Source organism: Amblyomma maculatum, chromosome 3, assembly GCF_055883805.1.
Source record: "Amblyomma maculatum isolate TAMU_Amacu chromosome 3, ASM5588380v1, whole genome shotgun sequence".
NCBI lineage: Eukaryota > Metazoa > Arthropoda > Arachnida > Ixodida > Ixodidae > Amblyomma > Amblyomma maculatum.
The window spans coordinates 151,984,184-152,000,724 of NC_139346.1; the positions used below are offsets into that span (position 1 = coordinate 151,984,184).

General features: G+C 44.2%; 1 protein-coding gene across 6 annotated transcripts in view; it reads right to left on the bottom strand.

Moving 5' to 3' along the window:
- Window positions 1-15,037, bottom strand: part of Mi-2 (chromodomain-helicase-DNA-binding protein Mi-2 homolog) — a 59,935-nt gene extending 44,898 nt beyond the window's left edge. For 3 of the 6 annotated variants that reach the window (XM_084598220.1, XM_084598219.1, XM_084598216.1), the window contains exons 1-7: window positions 14,791-15,035; window positions 11,312-11,898; window positions 9,559-9,727; window positions 8,545-8,645; window positions 7,579-7,779; window positions 6,278-6,421; window positions 4,086-4,262 (exon numbers count right to left, since the gene is read on the bottom strand). In XM_084598220.1, the coding sequence (XP_084454346.1) occupies window positions 4,086-4,262; window positions 6,278-6,421; window positions 7,579-7,779; window positions 8,545-8,645; window positions 9,559-9,727; window positions 11,312-11,898; window positions 14,791-14,875 (1,464 nt within the window). In that variant the 5' untranslated portion in view covers window positions 14,876-15,035. Of the gene's footprint in view, window positions 1-4,085; window positions 4,263-6,277; window positions 6,422-7,578; window positions 7,780-8,544; window positions 8,646-9,558; window positions 9,728-11,311; window positions 11,899-14,790 lie in introns of all 6 variants that reach the window. The other 3 variants (XM_084598217.1, XM_084598221.1, XM_084598218.1) reach the window with 3 other exon arrangements.
- Window positions 15,038-16,541: the final 1,504 nt, after the last annotated feature.

A 16,541-nucleotide genomic window follows, 5' to 3' on the forward strand; every position in this document is an offset into this window, starting at 1 on the left:
AATCTTAACAAAAAAAGGGCTCAACTGTCTGCCATTTCCAGACCATAAGTGCAAACTCTGAAGTGAAGATGTCAAACAATTTCAAACATTAAAAAATTAAAAGCAAATAGACAAAACAAAAACAAGAGGAAAACAGACCATAAAATATCCTCATTTATCCTGCACATCTGCCACATTACGTGCAGCAAAGCAAGGTTTGATTCCTGTACAAAAAGCCCTCGAGATCCCCCACATCAGTAAAGTTAATGCTGCCACCATATAAACATGTCCACAGAATTTCAGGAGAAAGCGACCCTAAAAATGTAAAACCACCACCTCGACCACGACAGAGCAAGCACGTGAACTGTACAATAAAGGAGGCATCACAGAACAGATACGCCAAACGAGGAACAGTGACGACTTCTCACGGAACGAATTACTTCAACAGCAGCTTCACTCCAGTTTCATTTTGCCCACCCATTTCCCAACCACTACCATGACACTGAAAGAAAATTCTGCAAGAAACATTGCAAGGGGGGGCAGACCTGCAAAACAAAAGGAGACAAGCAGCGTGAGAACAATGCACTAATGTGCATCAAAGGAAAGGACTCTCAACAGTCGGAAAAACAAAGGATAAACACAAGAGAATAGCCCACATTCAGATGCACACAAGGACAACAAACATTTGAGATGCACCTGGCAGCAGCCAAGTCTTCGGTGGTCCGTGAACATGGTCACAAAGCAGGCAACTATGCGAACAAAATCCAACGTACGAATTAGACCAAAAGCCTTTAAACCGCCATCTAGAGTTTCGAAGAAAACGGGGTTTTTCAGTTTCAAAACGAGAACAGGAATATAAGGGGAACCTAAACAACGATTCGGGGATTTGCATCCTAACAGTTACACCACCAGTGCTACGAAAGCTAAAGTGGAAGTGCGTATCCGGAATGGTGCAAAGCAGATGCAGAGGAGGGAGCAAGAGATAAATGCAAATGTAACACAAAGAGGGCAGGCAGAAAGGCAGCCAGTCTGGAATCAAGCCACGTGCAGAGTGAGAAGGGTCAAACTCTGAACTTACAACTGCAACTTCACATAAAAAAAGAGAAGGAACGACTGCCCCATTCAATAAATAAAGAAGCCCACATCCAGTGCCCTAAAGCACACGCACTGTGGTGCAAGTATAACAATTACAATCCTTTATGATCACAACAGGCTCCCTACATACACTGCTACTACATGGCCCAATTACAATTAAACCAAGACTGTAAATTAAAACTGATCAGCACCTCCCATTACAAACCACCAAAACTTTGCCACCCACATAATGCCACTTCTTGCTCAGCTGCTTCACACGTTACTTGTGCGACCCCTTTACTTTTTATCTTTTCCCTTCCTTACTCCTCAAAAAGCGCTTCATTGTATTCGCTTTCTGAGCCGCCTTTCTACATTTTTATCAACTCTTTCGCATCGGTGCATTAGACACACTTCTCCTCGATGATCCTAGGCCATTAAGAAGATGGCAAGTCTAAGAATTAAACTTGTGAAAGGAGAGAAAAATTGACCGGTGGCCACGATGCTTGGCAATGGTAAATTTCAGCACAGCTGTTGAGGTACTTAAACCATAGCAAATTGTAAGCAGAACACACAGCACTGAACGATGGTGGAGGTTTGCTTCAGCAGCTCGGCTCAACTGAAGTATTTCGCAAATATGGTAACCTCGTTAACATCATTAGACAGGTAATGTGGCTGCTAACATACAATTTGATAAAAAATTGCTGAAATCCATTTTTCCCCAACATCCCGTACACTCTTAAAAATTTTTAGATGAAAGTCTTTTGACAGAAACACTAAAGAGAGAGAAAAAAAAAAAAAGCACGCCATATAAATAGCAATACTGTACTAGTAACAACTCAATTCTGCACCCTGCAGCCAGTTCACTCAAGATATGAGGGATGTTTTTGCAAAACGTGTCTAAAACTACACAGCTGTATGTTGTGCAGTGCATGGCGAGGGTGCAAGGGAACCAATGCCATAAGAACCAAAGCACTGGAAACCAAAAGCCAAGCACTCAGACGTCAGAATTTACTAAATTTGTTTTTTTCCCTTCTTCATAGCTAGTAAACTAAAGCAAAGCTTATTGAATGTGGCAAGCCTTGTAGGCAGGAACTGTTAGAACTGACACCTTAGTTGCAGCAATAGTCTTGTAAGCCTGAATCTTTAAAGCTTACTATACACACAAACACGCGCAAGCACGAATAATCTGAACATTACCAACACATGAAGTCATCTTTGCGGTTTTAGAGATTTTAAGACAAGCTACTGCAAGCACTTAAGAAAATGGCAACCATGCATAAATTAACCTAAATTCACATCATTTGGAACAAGCAGCAGTGATCGTTTGCTCACAAATTACTATGCATCGCAATCTTTCTAACATTACCCTCGCCATAGATGGCATAAAAACGACTGCCTTCAACAACAACAAAAAAAAGAAGACTAATTCTGCAACTAAGGTAGCACAGCCTGAAGTAAATAAGCTGCAGATGTTCGCTACAAGCATTAGTTGCACCAGATATTATAGAAAAAAAGGGAAAGAACAGCCGCACATGTTAATCTGAGGGTGAATCTTGAATGTGGCAGAGGACGTGGCAATAATACCCAGTTTACCCATTTAAGAGCAAAACCTACCCAAATTTGGGGTTTGGCCCATTCACATACTGTACCACACAGCTACTGGGACCTTTCAAACTCGTCGAGCTATAATCAGAGGTGTGCGAGTACTCTAATAACCAAATGCGAATAAAAAAAAAACAAGCTCTCAAATTATAATTTGTACTTGCGAATCGAATGCCTAGTATTCGGATGATTGAGTATTCGATATACTGTACGACAGGCTCGGCGCCAGGACAGGGAAGATGAAATACAATAAAACCCCACTAATTCGACTCAAGTTATTTCCGAAATTCGGATAATTCAAACAAAAAGCGTGGCTCTGACCAATGCCTATGTAAACCTGCGACACCTCGCTGATTCAGACGAGAGGTCACATTAAGGCTCAGCCCGCAAAGCCGGCCGTCGTCCAAACAGACCTCCGTGAACGTAAAATGCTTGGAACAAAGGCCGAACTCACACCAAAGGAGGCACAACGACGATTGGAAAACTCAACAGCCGAAATATACACCAGCAGCATAGTTTCAGTTTCCTTTCTCTTAAATTCGCCACCACTGGGTGCGCGTATTGGCCAACAGCGCCGTGTCTGCGTCACTCCGGACATTGATTCGTGCGTCACTGGCCTTTTAGTTCTATTTTAGGGTGGTGTCACATGGCTCTAGCATCTAAGCATATTTCCCTCTCCCATTCTCCGCACTTCAAGCACTCTAAACCATCGCATTTTGAGGAAGCTTCAACGCACGTACATCTCTGCACAGTCCGTGCAGTGAAGCATCCTTAGAATACAACGGGGCCTCTTTGCGAAGAGGCACCACTGCTACCCCGTCACATTGCGAAAAGAGCCGCGGAGGCACCAACGATTCTCGTCAACATTCCCAATAGTGTGCGCAAAACTTGATGAAATGTCGAAATATCGACGTCACGTAGTTTTCACCTCAAATATATAGACGTCCACATTCCAAGCATTCGTTAGATAAAATTACTGTGATGCAAACGGTTCATGGCAGTTCATTTAGAGACATTCAATAACTCAAGCTTTCGGATAACCTGAACATTTTTCCTGATCTCCTGAAGCAAGTTTGATATTAGAAGTGTTCGACATTCAATTCGACAGTTACTATTTGGCATTCGCACACCCTTAAGTAGCCTTCCAAAGCCAGACCAAAATCAATCATGCTAGAGCAAGCAGTCCACAGACGGGAGGTCAAACAGGTTAACATGCTACCTAGCCTCATAACTTGCCACGTCCCCCGCACATTTTGTCCCTCTGTGCAAGATCTAGGGACAACTACGAGGTTTGCTCTCAAACTCGATCAGAAAATAAAAAAGAATGGCAACTGTGCAATCAGTCCAGCAGCTCCAAGAGGAAGACAGCGAGAGAGAGAGAGAGAGAGAAACGGAGAAGGCCAAAGAGAGAAGAGGAGGTGATCACTTGCCGAGCAGCGCGGACAGTTCCACTTTCCGGTGGGGACGTTTTTCAGAGGGGGGTTCAGACAAAAGGTGTGGAAGGCCGCAGGACAACTGTCACAACACAACAATTCGCCACCGTCTTTACACACCCGGCAGAACTCCATGTGCTCGTCTTCCTCCTGCTCCTGAACACCTTCGCCCTCCTGCACAGCATGAAAACAGTGGTCAGGCAACAACAACAAAATAGTACAGCACAGAGCACAAGTGGAGTAACAAAGTACAAACTCCAAAAAGAGAATGCATGACATTCAATGTAGTAATTAACTAGCACTAGAGGTTCAACTCCTATATTAAAGCTAGCAGATAACTGGCCCACTAATTACCTTTTGCCGTTTGTTCAGCCCATACTTCTTTCCTTTTGGCCAAGGCATTCAAAAACAATTTGCATTCCTCAGTTCAGACCGTTACTGCATGTCACACGTCTTTGCCACAATTAGGACATTGCTGTATGGCTTTGTAGTAGATAAAAACTACTAAGATGTATAACCCCTTCAGGCGCTGTGTCCACGTATGTGGACGTGACCCAAATTTCCCTATATCTTTCCATGGAGTGCGAATTTCTGCTTTTGAATTTGGCACCCGTAACATTTGGAACCGCCCTGTCGAATACATGGCGCCATATCTTGTTGCTACAGCGAAATGTTTTTGTAAACATCAAGCAAAGATGGACGTCGCAGCGTTTCACGCCAGGACAAATCAGCAGCTCTAATTATTGCATGCCTCTTTCTAGACCGATGCCTAATGATACTATTTCTTGTAATGAAGGTGTCAATAAAGGAATGTAGATGTTACGTGCCAGATTTCGTTATCTTAGACATTGAAAAAGTGCTTCAGTGGACTTTCAAAGTTTCGCGTCCACAAATGTGGACACGGTGTCTTAATGCCGAAATTGTTAAAGTGGCCGCGGCACTTCGTTATTTTGTGCAGAGCAGTACGTAATACGCTTATTTGCGTGCAGGTGTCATAGTCTTGAAAGCGCAAGGTATTCTGAGAGGAAAACATTTATTCATGCCTAATAATTAGTTATAAAATGCAGAAAATGCTAAAATGTTTTCATTCCTGTAGCAGCCTTGAGGCGCCATGTCCACATGCGTGGACGCGAAAAAAATATAAATATTTTTGCATAATTTTTTATATTTGAATTCTGCATGGCCTACTGATCACGCCTGGTGCAAAAAAAAAATTTTCCTTTCAAAAACTTTAACTGGCGCCTGAAGGGGATAAACTGCCGATGCTCTCTGATACGTTAAACATTTCACTGGTGAAAATGTATAATGTGAAAGACAACTGAGCTCTGTCACAGTGCATCAGTCCGACTCACATTTGCACATAACTTGTTACACCTACCTCTACAAATAAAAAAGAAATAAAATGTACAATGCCATCTGCTCAGGTGGGTGAAATTGAAGTCATTCCCTGTACTCTTCTCCTGACAACAAATACAATTGGGAATGAAGGTTTAATAAGACCTTATACTTTTTGCCAGCTGCAAATGCATCTGCAATCAAGAAAGCCTATTCTCCCACGAATCCAGCTTGTCCAGAAAAAGTCGTTTGCAAGCTTCTTAAGATAGCTTGACAGATGCCTTCTGCTGGCCACAAACAAGGTTCGTGCTTGAGCCATAAATGGGAGAAATACTCTCATTACCAGTAACTTGCTCACATTCCAATACCACTTAGGACTTCCTGAAGACTGAACACATGCATCTAAGTGTGCCAGGTACACAGTCTTCAGCAGAATGTGGTGGCAAAAGTAATATGGCAATGCACGCTAATCCTTCGCATTGCAGCTTACACCATGCCAGGTGTTACACCGAAAAAAGCAGCACAACAGGAGAGTCCATTCACGAAGACAACATCAACACTGGCACCCTGTGCGCACCACAAAATGCTTAAATCAATGAGCACATTGAGTATCTAAATATAGCTCACAGTAGTGGATGCACACCACACGGTATAATAGTGTGTGATACAAGAATACAAGAATAAAAAGTACTTGATTTCTTGGTACGTATCTTAGCCCGAGAAAATAACTCAAGTCTACCAACCTCCATACAAGACACGAAGGCCATCAGGCTCTATAAGGTGCAATGACAACAGAGAGAGCAACGGCCTCGTCCGGAGGGCATTGCCAATGTAACGGGAGCGGTGGGACTCACGCAATGTGGGCAGCTCCATTTGCCCTCGGGCGGTTCTTCAAGCTCGGGTTCCAAACAGACCAAGTGATAGGCACGTGGACACGTGTCGCACAATATGATTTCACCCCCTTGCTGACACACTTCGCAGTAGTCCTGGTGGTCCGTCTGTCAGAGGAGGAGCACAAAGCAGCGCACCGCACAGGTCAGCTCTAGGGCAGTGACGGCATGCATCCAAGTGCTAAGCAACGACATGCACTGTTCCTGCCTCACAATATCACAGGGAAAAAACAAATTAAATGCCCAACTGTCATCCAAGGCCATCGGTAGTTGTATTTGCGTCTCAGACTATAATATTCCCATTTTAGAGCTGTCGCATTAAATCTCCATTCCCCAGAAAGTCCGGCTTCGGTGTTGTCAGCATGCCAGCAGTGAACAAAAGCTAAATGGCATCGCATCCAGCTGTCCACACTTATCACCCGCAATAAATCCGCGCAGCTATGTAGTTTCGGATTCCCCAGTGAGTGCATGACAGCCCAAACAAGCCGGGCAGACAGCATGCAATTCGAATTTCGCGTAGCTGAGCAGATTTGCATACAAATTTACTGTGTTGAATTCATGGAGTGTGTCCCGTCAAGAACTGACACATGCAGAGGGCTTCATCCCCACCATTTATTCGTATATTTCGAAATTAAAGCTTTTACCACAACCCCCGGCATGCGCCTCTGCTGCCAGTTCTTAACTGCCTCACACCCTGGAAAGAAGCTGGTCAAATTTCGCATGGTCGCATTTCTGAAGAAAGGTAGACTTTCTATTGTTGAGTGCCGTCAACCCGCTACAGCCACGGAGCAAGAATAGCCATGTCCACAGTGGGAAGCTCTCGGGCTGGGGCACCCAATATCAAGCATCAGCATCGCTTCGCGACTGCAAGGGGCCGTCGCTTCACTGGGAATGGGCATTTGTGCATAGCACCCAAAAGCTTATAATTAATCAGGAGGGTGCAGGTTGCTGGTTCACACTATCCAGCCAAATTCACATTGTAAATTGTTCAAATCATCTGAGATTTCAAGTTAACTGAGTTGGAATTATTGCAGTTTTACCGTACCTCAAAACTGTCCAGACATGTAACCTGGTAGCAATGTTTCCTACAGAGTGTCCACCTAGAATTCATAAATCTTCCAGTGTTTTTCAAACATTCTTACACTGCACTTTTTCTTTTTCAAATTTACAACAACCAATGCAAAAGCCAAGCCCGGAGTCATGCCACACTTGAGTGCAAAGCAAGCAAAAAAGCACTAAGAGGTAACCACTCGATGCCGACACACCTCATAGCCATCATTCTCAGCATCCGAGTTGGGGAAGCTAGCCGTCGTCTTGGTCTTTTTCTTCTTCTTGGCCTTCTTGGCCTTGCCCTTCTTGGAGGAACCCTTGTCACTCTTAGCCGGGGGAGGAGTCATATTCTGCGCTTCTTCCAGCGCAGCCTCAAAGTCCGCATCACTCTGGTCGCTAACACTGTTTTCATCCTCCTGTAGTATGACAAAGCACGCAGTAATTTCAGAGTAAAAAAAAAATCAATTCACTGCACAGTCAAGTGTACAACATAATTCCTCTCTTAGCACACAATCTGTAACCACTGGACAAAACAAACTTCCAGTCAGGCCATACGAGGCCTGCCAAAATGCATGTATTGCTTTAGCAGGGTTTAAATTTCAGGACAAGCAACAGAAAAAAAGTTCCATCGGTCACAAGTTCTTGTCAGCAATTTAAAGAAAGAAGAAATGAATCAAGATGTCTGATGTGCAAACCAGGCTGGATGTGACCCCCTACTAGCAACCTACTGCACAATGAAGAAAAAAAACAATTCACTAGCAGTGTGACATAACCATCAGCTATTCTTCTGAGTGCAAACTTTGAACTTGGGCTTCAATGAGTCTTTCACGTTTCCTCCCCTTTCTCCTACTTCACTTCACACTGCTGTTATTTCAAGCCTTCGAAGGGCAGCCGACAAGGACAGAAGATTATTTGTACAAAGTTCTCAAACTGCCAGAACTAAATCTGATAACTGTCTCATGACGCAAATGACGCTGCATGCGACAGGATTAGTAGCTGCTGCTTAAAACAAAAGCACAAAGCCTCCTTTTTTTTTTTTTTTGCAATAAAAACTTGCACATTTCAGGGGAGTCATATCCAATATTAGAAGAATCACTTAAAGCAACAGCTAGTCAAAGTTATTATATAAAGGGCTTAAAGAAAACCAACAAGAAAATGGAAACTCCATCAGAAAAACTTACAGAGCTCTGCTTCTTGCGCTTGCCGATGCCTCCCAGTTTGATTTTGAGCAGAGGCACGGACTTTTTCTTTTTCGTTTTGCTACGGCTTGACCGCTCCCCATCTGCATCAGCACAAAGCATGGAACGAAGAACTGCAGCAAGGGTCACACAAAACCATAAAGCATGCTGTTTCCCAGCATGGAACAATTACGTTGGTACACTTTCATCAAGCAGCAGCTGCAGCTTTCGTCTTGGTGAAAAACATGATATGAGCAATGTCACTAGGTCTGATATTTGTTAGCAATAAGATTTTATTACATTTCCCAGCATGGAACAATTACGTTGGTACACTTTCATCAAGCAGCAGCTGCAGCTTTCGTCTTGGTGAAAAACATGACATGAGCAATGTCACTAGGTCTGATATTTGTTAGCAATAAGTTTTTATTACACTGAACTTAAGGTGGAAATTTTAAATTGCCATACTCTCAGTAGTCAAAACTTGCAACAAAAGGTCTAAAATATAGATAAAATGCAATTGCAAATGTGAAATAAGCAACCTCAGAACAGTTTTGCAGAGTTCGAAAGGATTCTGTGATGTTTTTGCATCCTCCTGCAATTGACTAAACTCCAGCAAGTATGGACGCCGTTGTGATACAATGCCTTCCTCTATCGCAGCGCACAACAAAAACACAGAAAGTGATATTAGTTTCAGCTGCAGTATTCTCAGTAGCGTGGCTTTTTGGGCTTGTTGGTACATAGTTCCAATACACTATAGCGCAGCAAAAGAAGAAGACACAAGAGACGAGAGACGAACACAAGAGACGACAGACGAACGTGGTGTTCGTCTCTCGTCTCTTGTGTCCTCATCTTTTGCTGCGCTATAGCGTATTGGTGCAGTATTCTGCCGGACACACATTTTTAACGAAGCACGGAAAGTTTGTAAAATAAGCTACCAATTCACCCCAAGATTGCCTTTTCTTTTTTCTTCTCCATGCAAGACTAAAATGAAATGATCACTTCTTCGAAACTCCTCACCATTTTCCTTGGTGGAACAGGAGGGTGTGGATGCGGCTGCCCTCGACTGCCGCACTGGCCTGTCGTCTTCATCGAGGGCGTCATCCGCATTCGGGTTGTCCCTCAGGAATTCGTGCCACTTGGCTGAGATAAGCAGCACTATCTTTGCCATTGCAATCTTTTGATTTGCCTGCACCAAGAGCACAAGCAGTCGTCTTGCAAGTATGCACAGCTCAACCCACCCTACATCCACCTCTTCCCCAGTTAGAAGGGTTGTTACAAAACAGAGCCCACTGATGTCAATGTAGCAGATGCAGAGCACGATCATTCTACCTCGACAATCACTCAAGAGCAGAAATCGTGGGGTCCCGACACAGCCCTAGTGGACGGCTCCACAATAATTAGGGCCACAATGAGTTTTTGACATGCAGTGCCACTGCACAGTAAACAAGCATTTTCGTCTTCCAATTCCGTTACGATGCAATCCCCCTGATTTGTTCCCATAATCTTGGGCTCAAAAGCTGAGTGCTACAATGACTTGATGACAGAAATGGCATTGCAGAAGCAAAAATCTGTCAATAGAGATGGCTTTGGCAGTCTTCAAGCGTTAAGAGATGAATCTAGTCGCAGTGGCAAAAATTAGGTGTAGTCAACCTTTCGAATCAAGGAGCTCATTGGTACCAGAAACACATCCTTCCAATGTTTGGCAATTTGAAAACAAGTGCAACAACTACATGCTGCCTGTAGTATAAATGTAGTATAACTACAATCACCAATGAAATAATATAACCACACAGTAAAGCCATTCCCTACTTTTGCGAAGCCTATAAAAAAACACCTGCATTTTGTGCGGCTAATAATTAAAACCGATGTGTCAAGCATTTGTAAAAATGAAAAAAAAAAAAATCTAGGATTAGTGCCCCTTGTAACATTATATAACTACATAACATAAGTTGACTGCTCTAATTCAGGAACAGGAAGCTTCTAGTAGCATGCACATATCTACATAAGAAAGTGACCTGGTTAATTTACTTCAGCTTGAAACTCATAATTAGGTTGACCTTGTTATTGGTACATATATTTGTTCCTTAACAAAAGTTAATAGGAGCAATCACCTGGTTAATTTGTTCAGGCTTGAAACTTAGAGAGCCCTCATTACTGGCATACACATCTAGTGCACCTGTAAGTCTGCTAAATTATCAATGCTTTCAGGGTTAGCAGGAGTAACCACAAGCTTTTACTGCGGCAGCGGCTAAAAGCTTCTGGTCTGCTAAACAGAACATATAATAGAGGTGCAGAGTTACAAGAGAGTACCACAGACCAGTGTGCTATTTGCAAATGTCATGGCTATTTAGTTGGGACTTCCAACACCTTACAGTATTCCAGTACATGGAGCATGCAGGCATGGTTGAAATGTGAGCAGCATATTTGAACAACAGTGAAATCCAAGATGCTTTGTGCGAATTTCACTTTCAATATGCACATGTAGTATGCACATTTGTTATGCACTGAAAGGTAAAAACTATGAAACAATGATTCTGGCCTATTTCTGTGACTGCCACACAGCCATACATACCAATAATATGTTAGTCTTGGCTTTCAATAAACAGTGTGCACCTTCCATGGCAAGCAATGCCCCAGGCTCTAATCTGCCAAGGTCACAATCAAAGAAACCACCATTTCTTTCACGTCAATAAGAAATATATGCAAAAGGCTCACGCAGCTACTTAAAAAAAAAAAAAAGGCTAGAAGCGCCAGCGGGTTCACAGCGCACCTTAGTGATTAGAGGCCGCACATGCTGTGAGAACAGCTTGTAACTCGTGAGGTTCTGGTAGTCAGCGTCCGTGTACTCCAGGGGCACATCCTGAAGTCCCAGCTCCTGGCACACTTCTGTCGAGCTTTTGTGCTGCTCCGGTTCAGCTGCTGCTGAAGCAGTTACCGTGGGTGTCACAGGCTCTGGGGCGGCCTTCTCTAGCCGGGGCTTCTTGGCACTCTTGCGGTCCACCACATAGTCACTGTCATCATTGTCCGAGTGGCCCCCCAACAGCTGGCTGTCACTGTCGTCTTCGTCCTCAGACGCGGCACGTTTCTTCTTCTTTTTCTTGCCCTTTTTGCGCTCACCGTCGCCACCTTTGCCCTTACGTTTCTTGGCCTTTGTCTTTTTGGGCTTGGGTGGTGTCTCAGGGGGCTCCTCTTCTTCCTCTTCCCCAGGGGGCTCGTCCTCTGTGCCTGCTCCACCCACGCTCGGCGTCGGGGGAGCCCGTGTTGATGCCCCTTCATCCGACTCTTGGCTGCCCCCGTCGCCAGCGCCACCCCTGCCACTTCCCGTTTCATCCTCCTCCTCCTCCGCCGCCTCCGACCCTGTGAAAGTGCATACAGCAAGATGAGGAAAATGCCACTGTGTAACAAGCACGGTGATTAAGAGACACCAACATAATGACACTTCCTTCAACTACTTCTGTAGGTGAAGTTTTCTTTTTTATGCCATCCACACCAGCGCTATGTTTTGATACATACTACAGTTGAAATGCAGATGCACATGACAAACACACTGAAGGCAGATGTAATTTAGCATCAGACAAAAGTTCTTGCACACTAACAAAGTAAGGCACTAATTTCAGGCTAACTGCAATGGTGCCTGCCATGGATACAAACCAAAAGCAAGATTGACTCAGTATGTCTTCTCAGAAAAATCACAATAGCAGGCTCCATATTTTTGACTTAAAAACGGAACAAAGTACAATAACTATTCCTGGGCTGGATTTCAAGCAACTGTCAACCAATGACTCCTTTTGCGAAACAAAATTACACTATTTTTCAGTTTCCATAAAGCAAAACAAATTGAAAATGTCTGCATGCTGGCTTTATATTGAAACTCCATGAACCAACATCACTCCAGTTAACAGCAAGCACAACAAAAATAATGTCAGTTTTATGAAGAATATGTACATTACTTCCAAAGCATGCAAAAGAAGCAAACTACAGCTAAAGCTCTAAGCTATCTAATTTCAAACTATTTTTTTTTCAGTTCCAAGTTCAAAGTGACTACCACATTCACACTCTAATCACAGATCAGAAAGAATAATCTGCTCTATAACCATGAAAATTGGGGGAACCAACAGCACAATGGATAAATTGAACAATCTTTCAGACATTTTCTGTTCTTTAACAAAATTGGAGCCAAAATCATCTTTTAGTACCCATAATATTAATGTATGCTGAACAAAATTTCATGTTGGATAAGCCCTACTAAATTCAAGGCGGACACAGAGTGTCACAAGACGCACATGAGCGGGGATCGTCAAAAGCCACAAAATGACACTCAGCTTGCAACAAGCATGGCTAAACCCAAGTCAGCTAGAGGATTAATTTAGCAGAAACTTGAAGTAAAGGGAACTAATCAATGAAACGTAATGTATAAACCACAGTTCACGAGTGAAGGTGCATTGAATACACATCTGCAATAAGGATATTGGGTGAGATTTGGGCAAAAATGGATTCCCCGATTCTGCCTGCAAGAATTAAATGCACACTAACCACAATCACTGCAGCATATGCTATTAAATGCACCTGCAACACGAACACAGCCTGGATTGTAGAACCACTAAAGGAGGAAACATAGCTTGCACCTGATGTCACAGGCATCATGATTGTAAACTATGCACAACTTCAGCAGTGCAGGTCAGAAAAGGTTTTGAAAAGCACAGTATTGAAATGAGCACATCCTCGTGGTGCTCCTGGTTCACCAGAATTTAGGCTGCTGTAAAGTTAGTGCAAGCTATGTATATTTAGTGAAAATTATTCCCCGAAGTATTATAGGCCATTCCTGAAAAGCTAAGTGAGGATGGTCCACAAGGTTGAAAATGAAAATTTACCGAATATGTAGCAGTCACTGCATTGTTTCAGTTTGCCTCAAAGAAAACTGCACACGTCTATTGTACTCGTAGTGGTCACAAAATTGTAATAATACAATTAGCTGATTCAAGAAGGAAGCACAACACTGAATTTGAGCCTCCTGCCTGAAAAATCACTTTCAAAATAGTAGTCAGAATGAATGGGCAGATGAACAATTTTGCTGCTTGAAAGATCCAATCATGATCGACTAGCTCAGATTATGCGAATTATTGCTGAAAAACGGTTCATGCGCGCTGAATGTCACTTAAAGTACACCACTGCAGGCATTTCAATATGAAACCTGCTTTTTGCAAAACACTAACACAGAATTACATTCCGGCAGCTTGGCATCACCTGACAACCTGTGATACGCGGGTGCTCTACATATGCATGCCCAGCTAGGAGGAGGAACTTTGGTCGGCTTTGTTCCGGCGACGATTTTTATTGTTTGTTCATTCATTGCAAGCAATTCCCCGGAGCTCATGGGATTGTGAAAGTGATCACACACCGTGAGCAAAACGAAGAAAGTTAGCTTTCACCAACCAATTTACGACGTCACCCGTTGACGACGGGGGAAAAAAAAAATTAATGAGAAAAAAAAAAAGAAAAAGCCGGTCCCTTTCGAGGTGCCCACCCAAACGTGTGCCAACACGTAGTTCGCGTCTCGGTCGCCACGTTCGGATCACGCTGGGCATCAATATAAAAACCTCACAGCCAGCACACATTGACAAAAAAAAAAAAAAAATGACAGTTTTATTTACTTCTTCGGATAGCTCTAAAAACCAGCCATTTTGGAAAAACGCTCCCGCTAGCCTCGTTCCGAGGTTCAGATCAATATGATAATGAGATATACATATCCGGATAGTTATCCCGCCGTCTTCCTCCATTGGCGACAAGCACCAAAAAGCAAAGTCCGGCCCGGGCCCACGATGCTCTTATGAATACCACTTGAAGCCTGGACGCTCAAGACACCAGTGACACTCTCCTGGGAAACCGTTTACGCGCACCAAAACAGACACCATGTGCTCGGTAAGACGCCGGTCAAAAAAGCAGCGGCGCGACCGACGCCGCCGAAGGGCTTACTAAGCCTAGCGTAATCAGGACCGCTGGCGCGAAAGTTCGTGGGTCTACAGCCCTTTCAAAAAGACTGCCGCGTTCACGGCCGTTCTGATGGTACCCGCGAGACACTCGCGGACATCCTGAGCGGTGACAGGACGCGGGAAAAGGCTGCTATCGAGCTAACGCCGGCTATCAAGCGGCCGGCGAGCTCGCATCGCGAGAGGGGGGTCCTGCCGCCGCGCTTCGACAGGTAGAACAGCGGACCGGCAGCCGTCGAACAAAAACAAGCTCAACGCTCACCGGCTAAAGAATCGTCTTCTGCTTCTTCGGTGGCCATCTCTTGGTCTTCGGACTGTTCTTCGTCGCGTCCAGAAGGCGCGGGCATATCACTGGACAACGCCAAAACGTGTCCTCAAATCTTTTTCACGGGCCGGAGAGCGTAGGGCCGCCGGGCATACAGAGACTATCGGCTGTAAAGATGTCTACGTTATTTTCTCACACCCTCCCTGCAACAAAGTAGAGGAGGAAAATGGACTGAGGGGGAAAGGAGACACGCGAGAGGCAAGCGTGCGCTCGCGCATGCGCTACTGACGTCACAGGGCGCCAGATATCCCACAAATATTAGCAAGCAACCCTACCACCAAGAGCGGCAACGGGGAGAGGAGGCAAGAAAAGGGGGGAAACTCAGTAAAGAAAATAAATGGTAAAAATGATACCACGTGATCGGAGTTAGGAATAATGGCCTACGCATGGCGGTTTTCGGCGACGCCGCGGGTCGCCTCGAACTGCACGATGTCCGCTTTTGGCAAGACGACAGTCCGTTATATAACTCTACATCACCGCCAAAAGCGCTCGGCTCGCATCCTTCGTGCAGCGGTGTCAATTGTCACAACTTTGAGACATGCCACCTCAGTTCCAAATTTCCTCTGCGCAAATATCAATCTCTCCAGTCATCTTGCATTTAACGACCTTTTACAACTCGCTAAACTAAATTTTAGGCAAGATCAAACATAAAGATTGCACAACGGCATGAGCATCCGTTAAATGAACTTCCTTCTCTAAGCGAATATCTTCACGCTCACCATTTAAGAGAAATATAGGGAAAAGTCAAATGCGCCGCACTGACCTTCACAGTTTTACTCGTTGCAATAAGTGGAGGTGACACCACATTACATGCGTAAGGAAGCATTAAAAAAATAAAACCGCGCACTTATAGCAGCACCCATTAAAATAGAAACATTTAGAACGCCCGTCGAAAGAGCGAGAACATCTCGACCTTGATAGCTTTCGTTGCAATACCAATAGCAAAGCGAATGAATAATTTAAAATTTTGCTGGCTAAACAGTGAGAGCTATATGACACAACGATAAAGTTAAATTAGTGCGGTTAACAGCTGTCGTAACTGATGTGTCAAAAACGAAAGCAGTGACCGTAAACGGGTCTTGGTGACAGCGTCAGGAAACACGAATTTACCACGTAGCCCCGTCCGCCATTGCTTACGCATTGGCCAATTTTTCTCTTTATTTCTTCATTCCCTTTGTCTGCCGACGTGCTCGTTTCTTCTTTTTTCCTTCCGCCTTCTGTCGTTCCGATTTTTTTCTTTCTTTTTTTCTTTCGCCAACTGCGCATCCCTCTATGCTTGCCTCGCTCATTTTGCTTTATTTTTTTATATCTCTCTTTCTCTCTCTCTGGCTTCATCTCTCTATCTCGTTTTCGCCGCCTTTATTTCCTCCTTTCTGGCTTTCTTTCTATCTCTTTCTCGGCACTACCGAAGGCTGAGCGGGTGCCAGATATATAGAGACGTATAGCTGCAACGCCGGGATCCCGAAGGAAAGAGACGGGAAAGAGTGAAGTGAAAGAGCGAAGGCAGAGAGAGAGGGAACGAACGCCCGGGAGGGACCGTATACTCAACGGAGTTATACATAGCCGGATATTTATCCTTCAGCACGCGGCACGCGCAAGCAAACATGCACAAAAGCGGAAAAAGAAACACCACGATTGAGATTTTTCACGCGGCTCGCTTCTCAAGCTGATCGCGCGATGTTATGCAA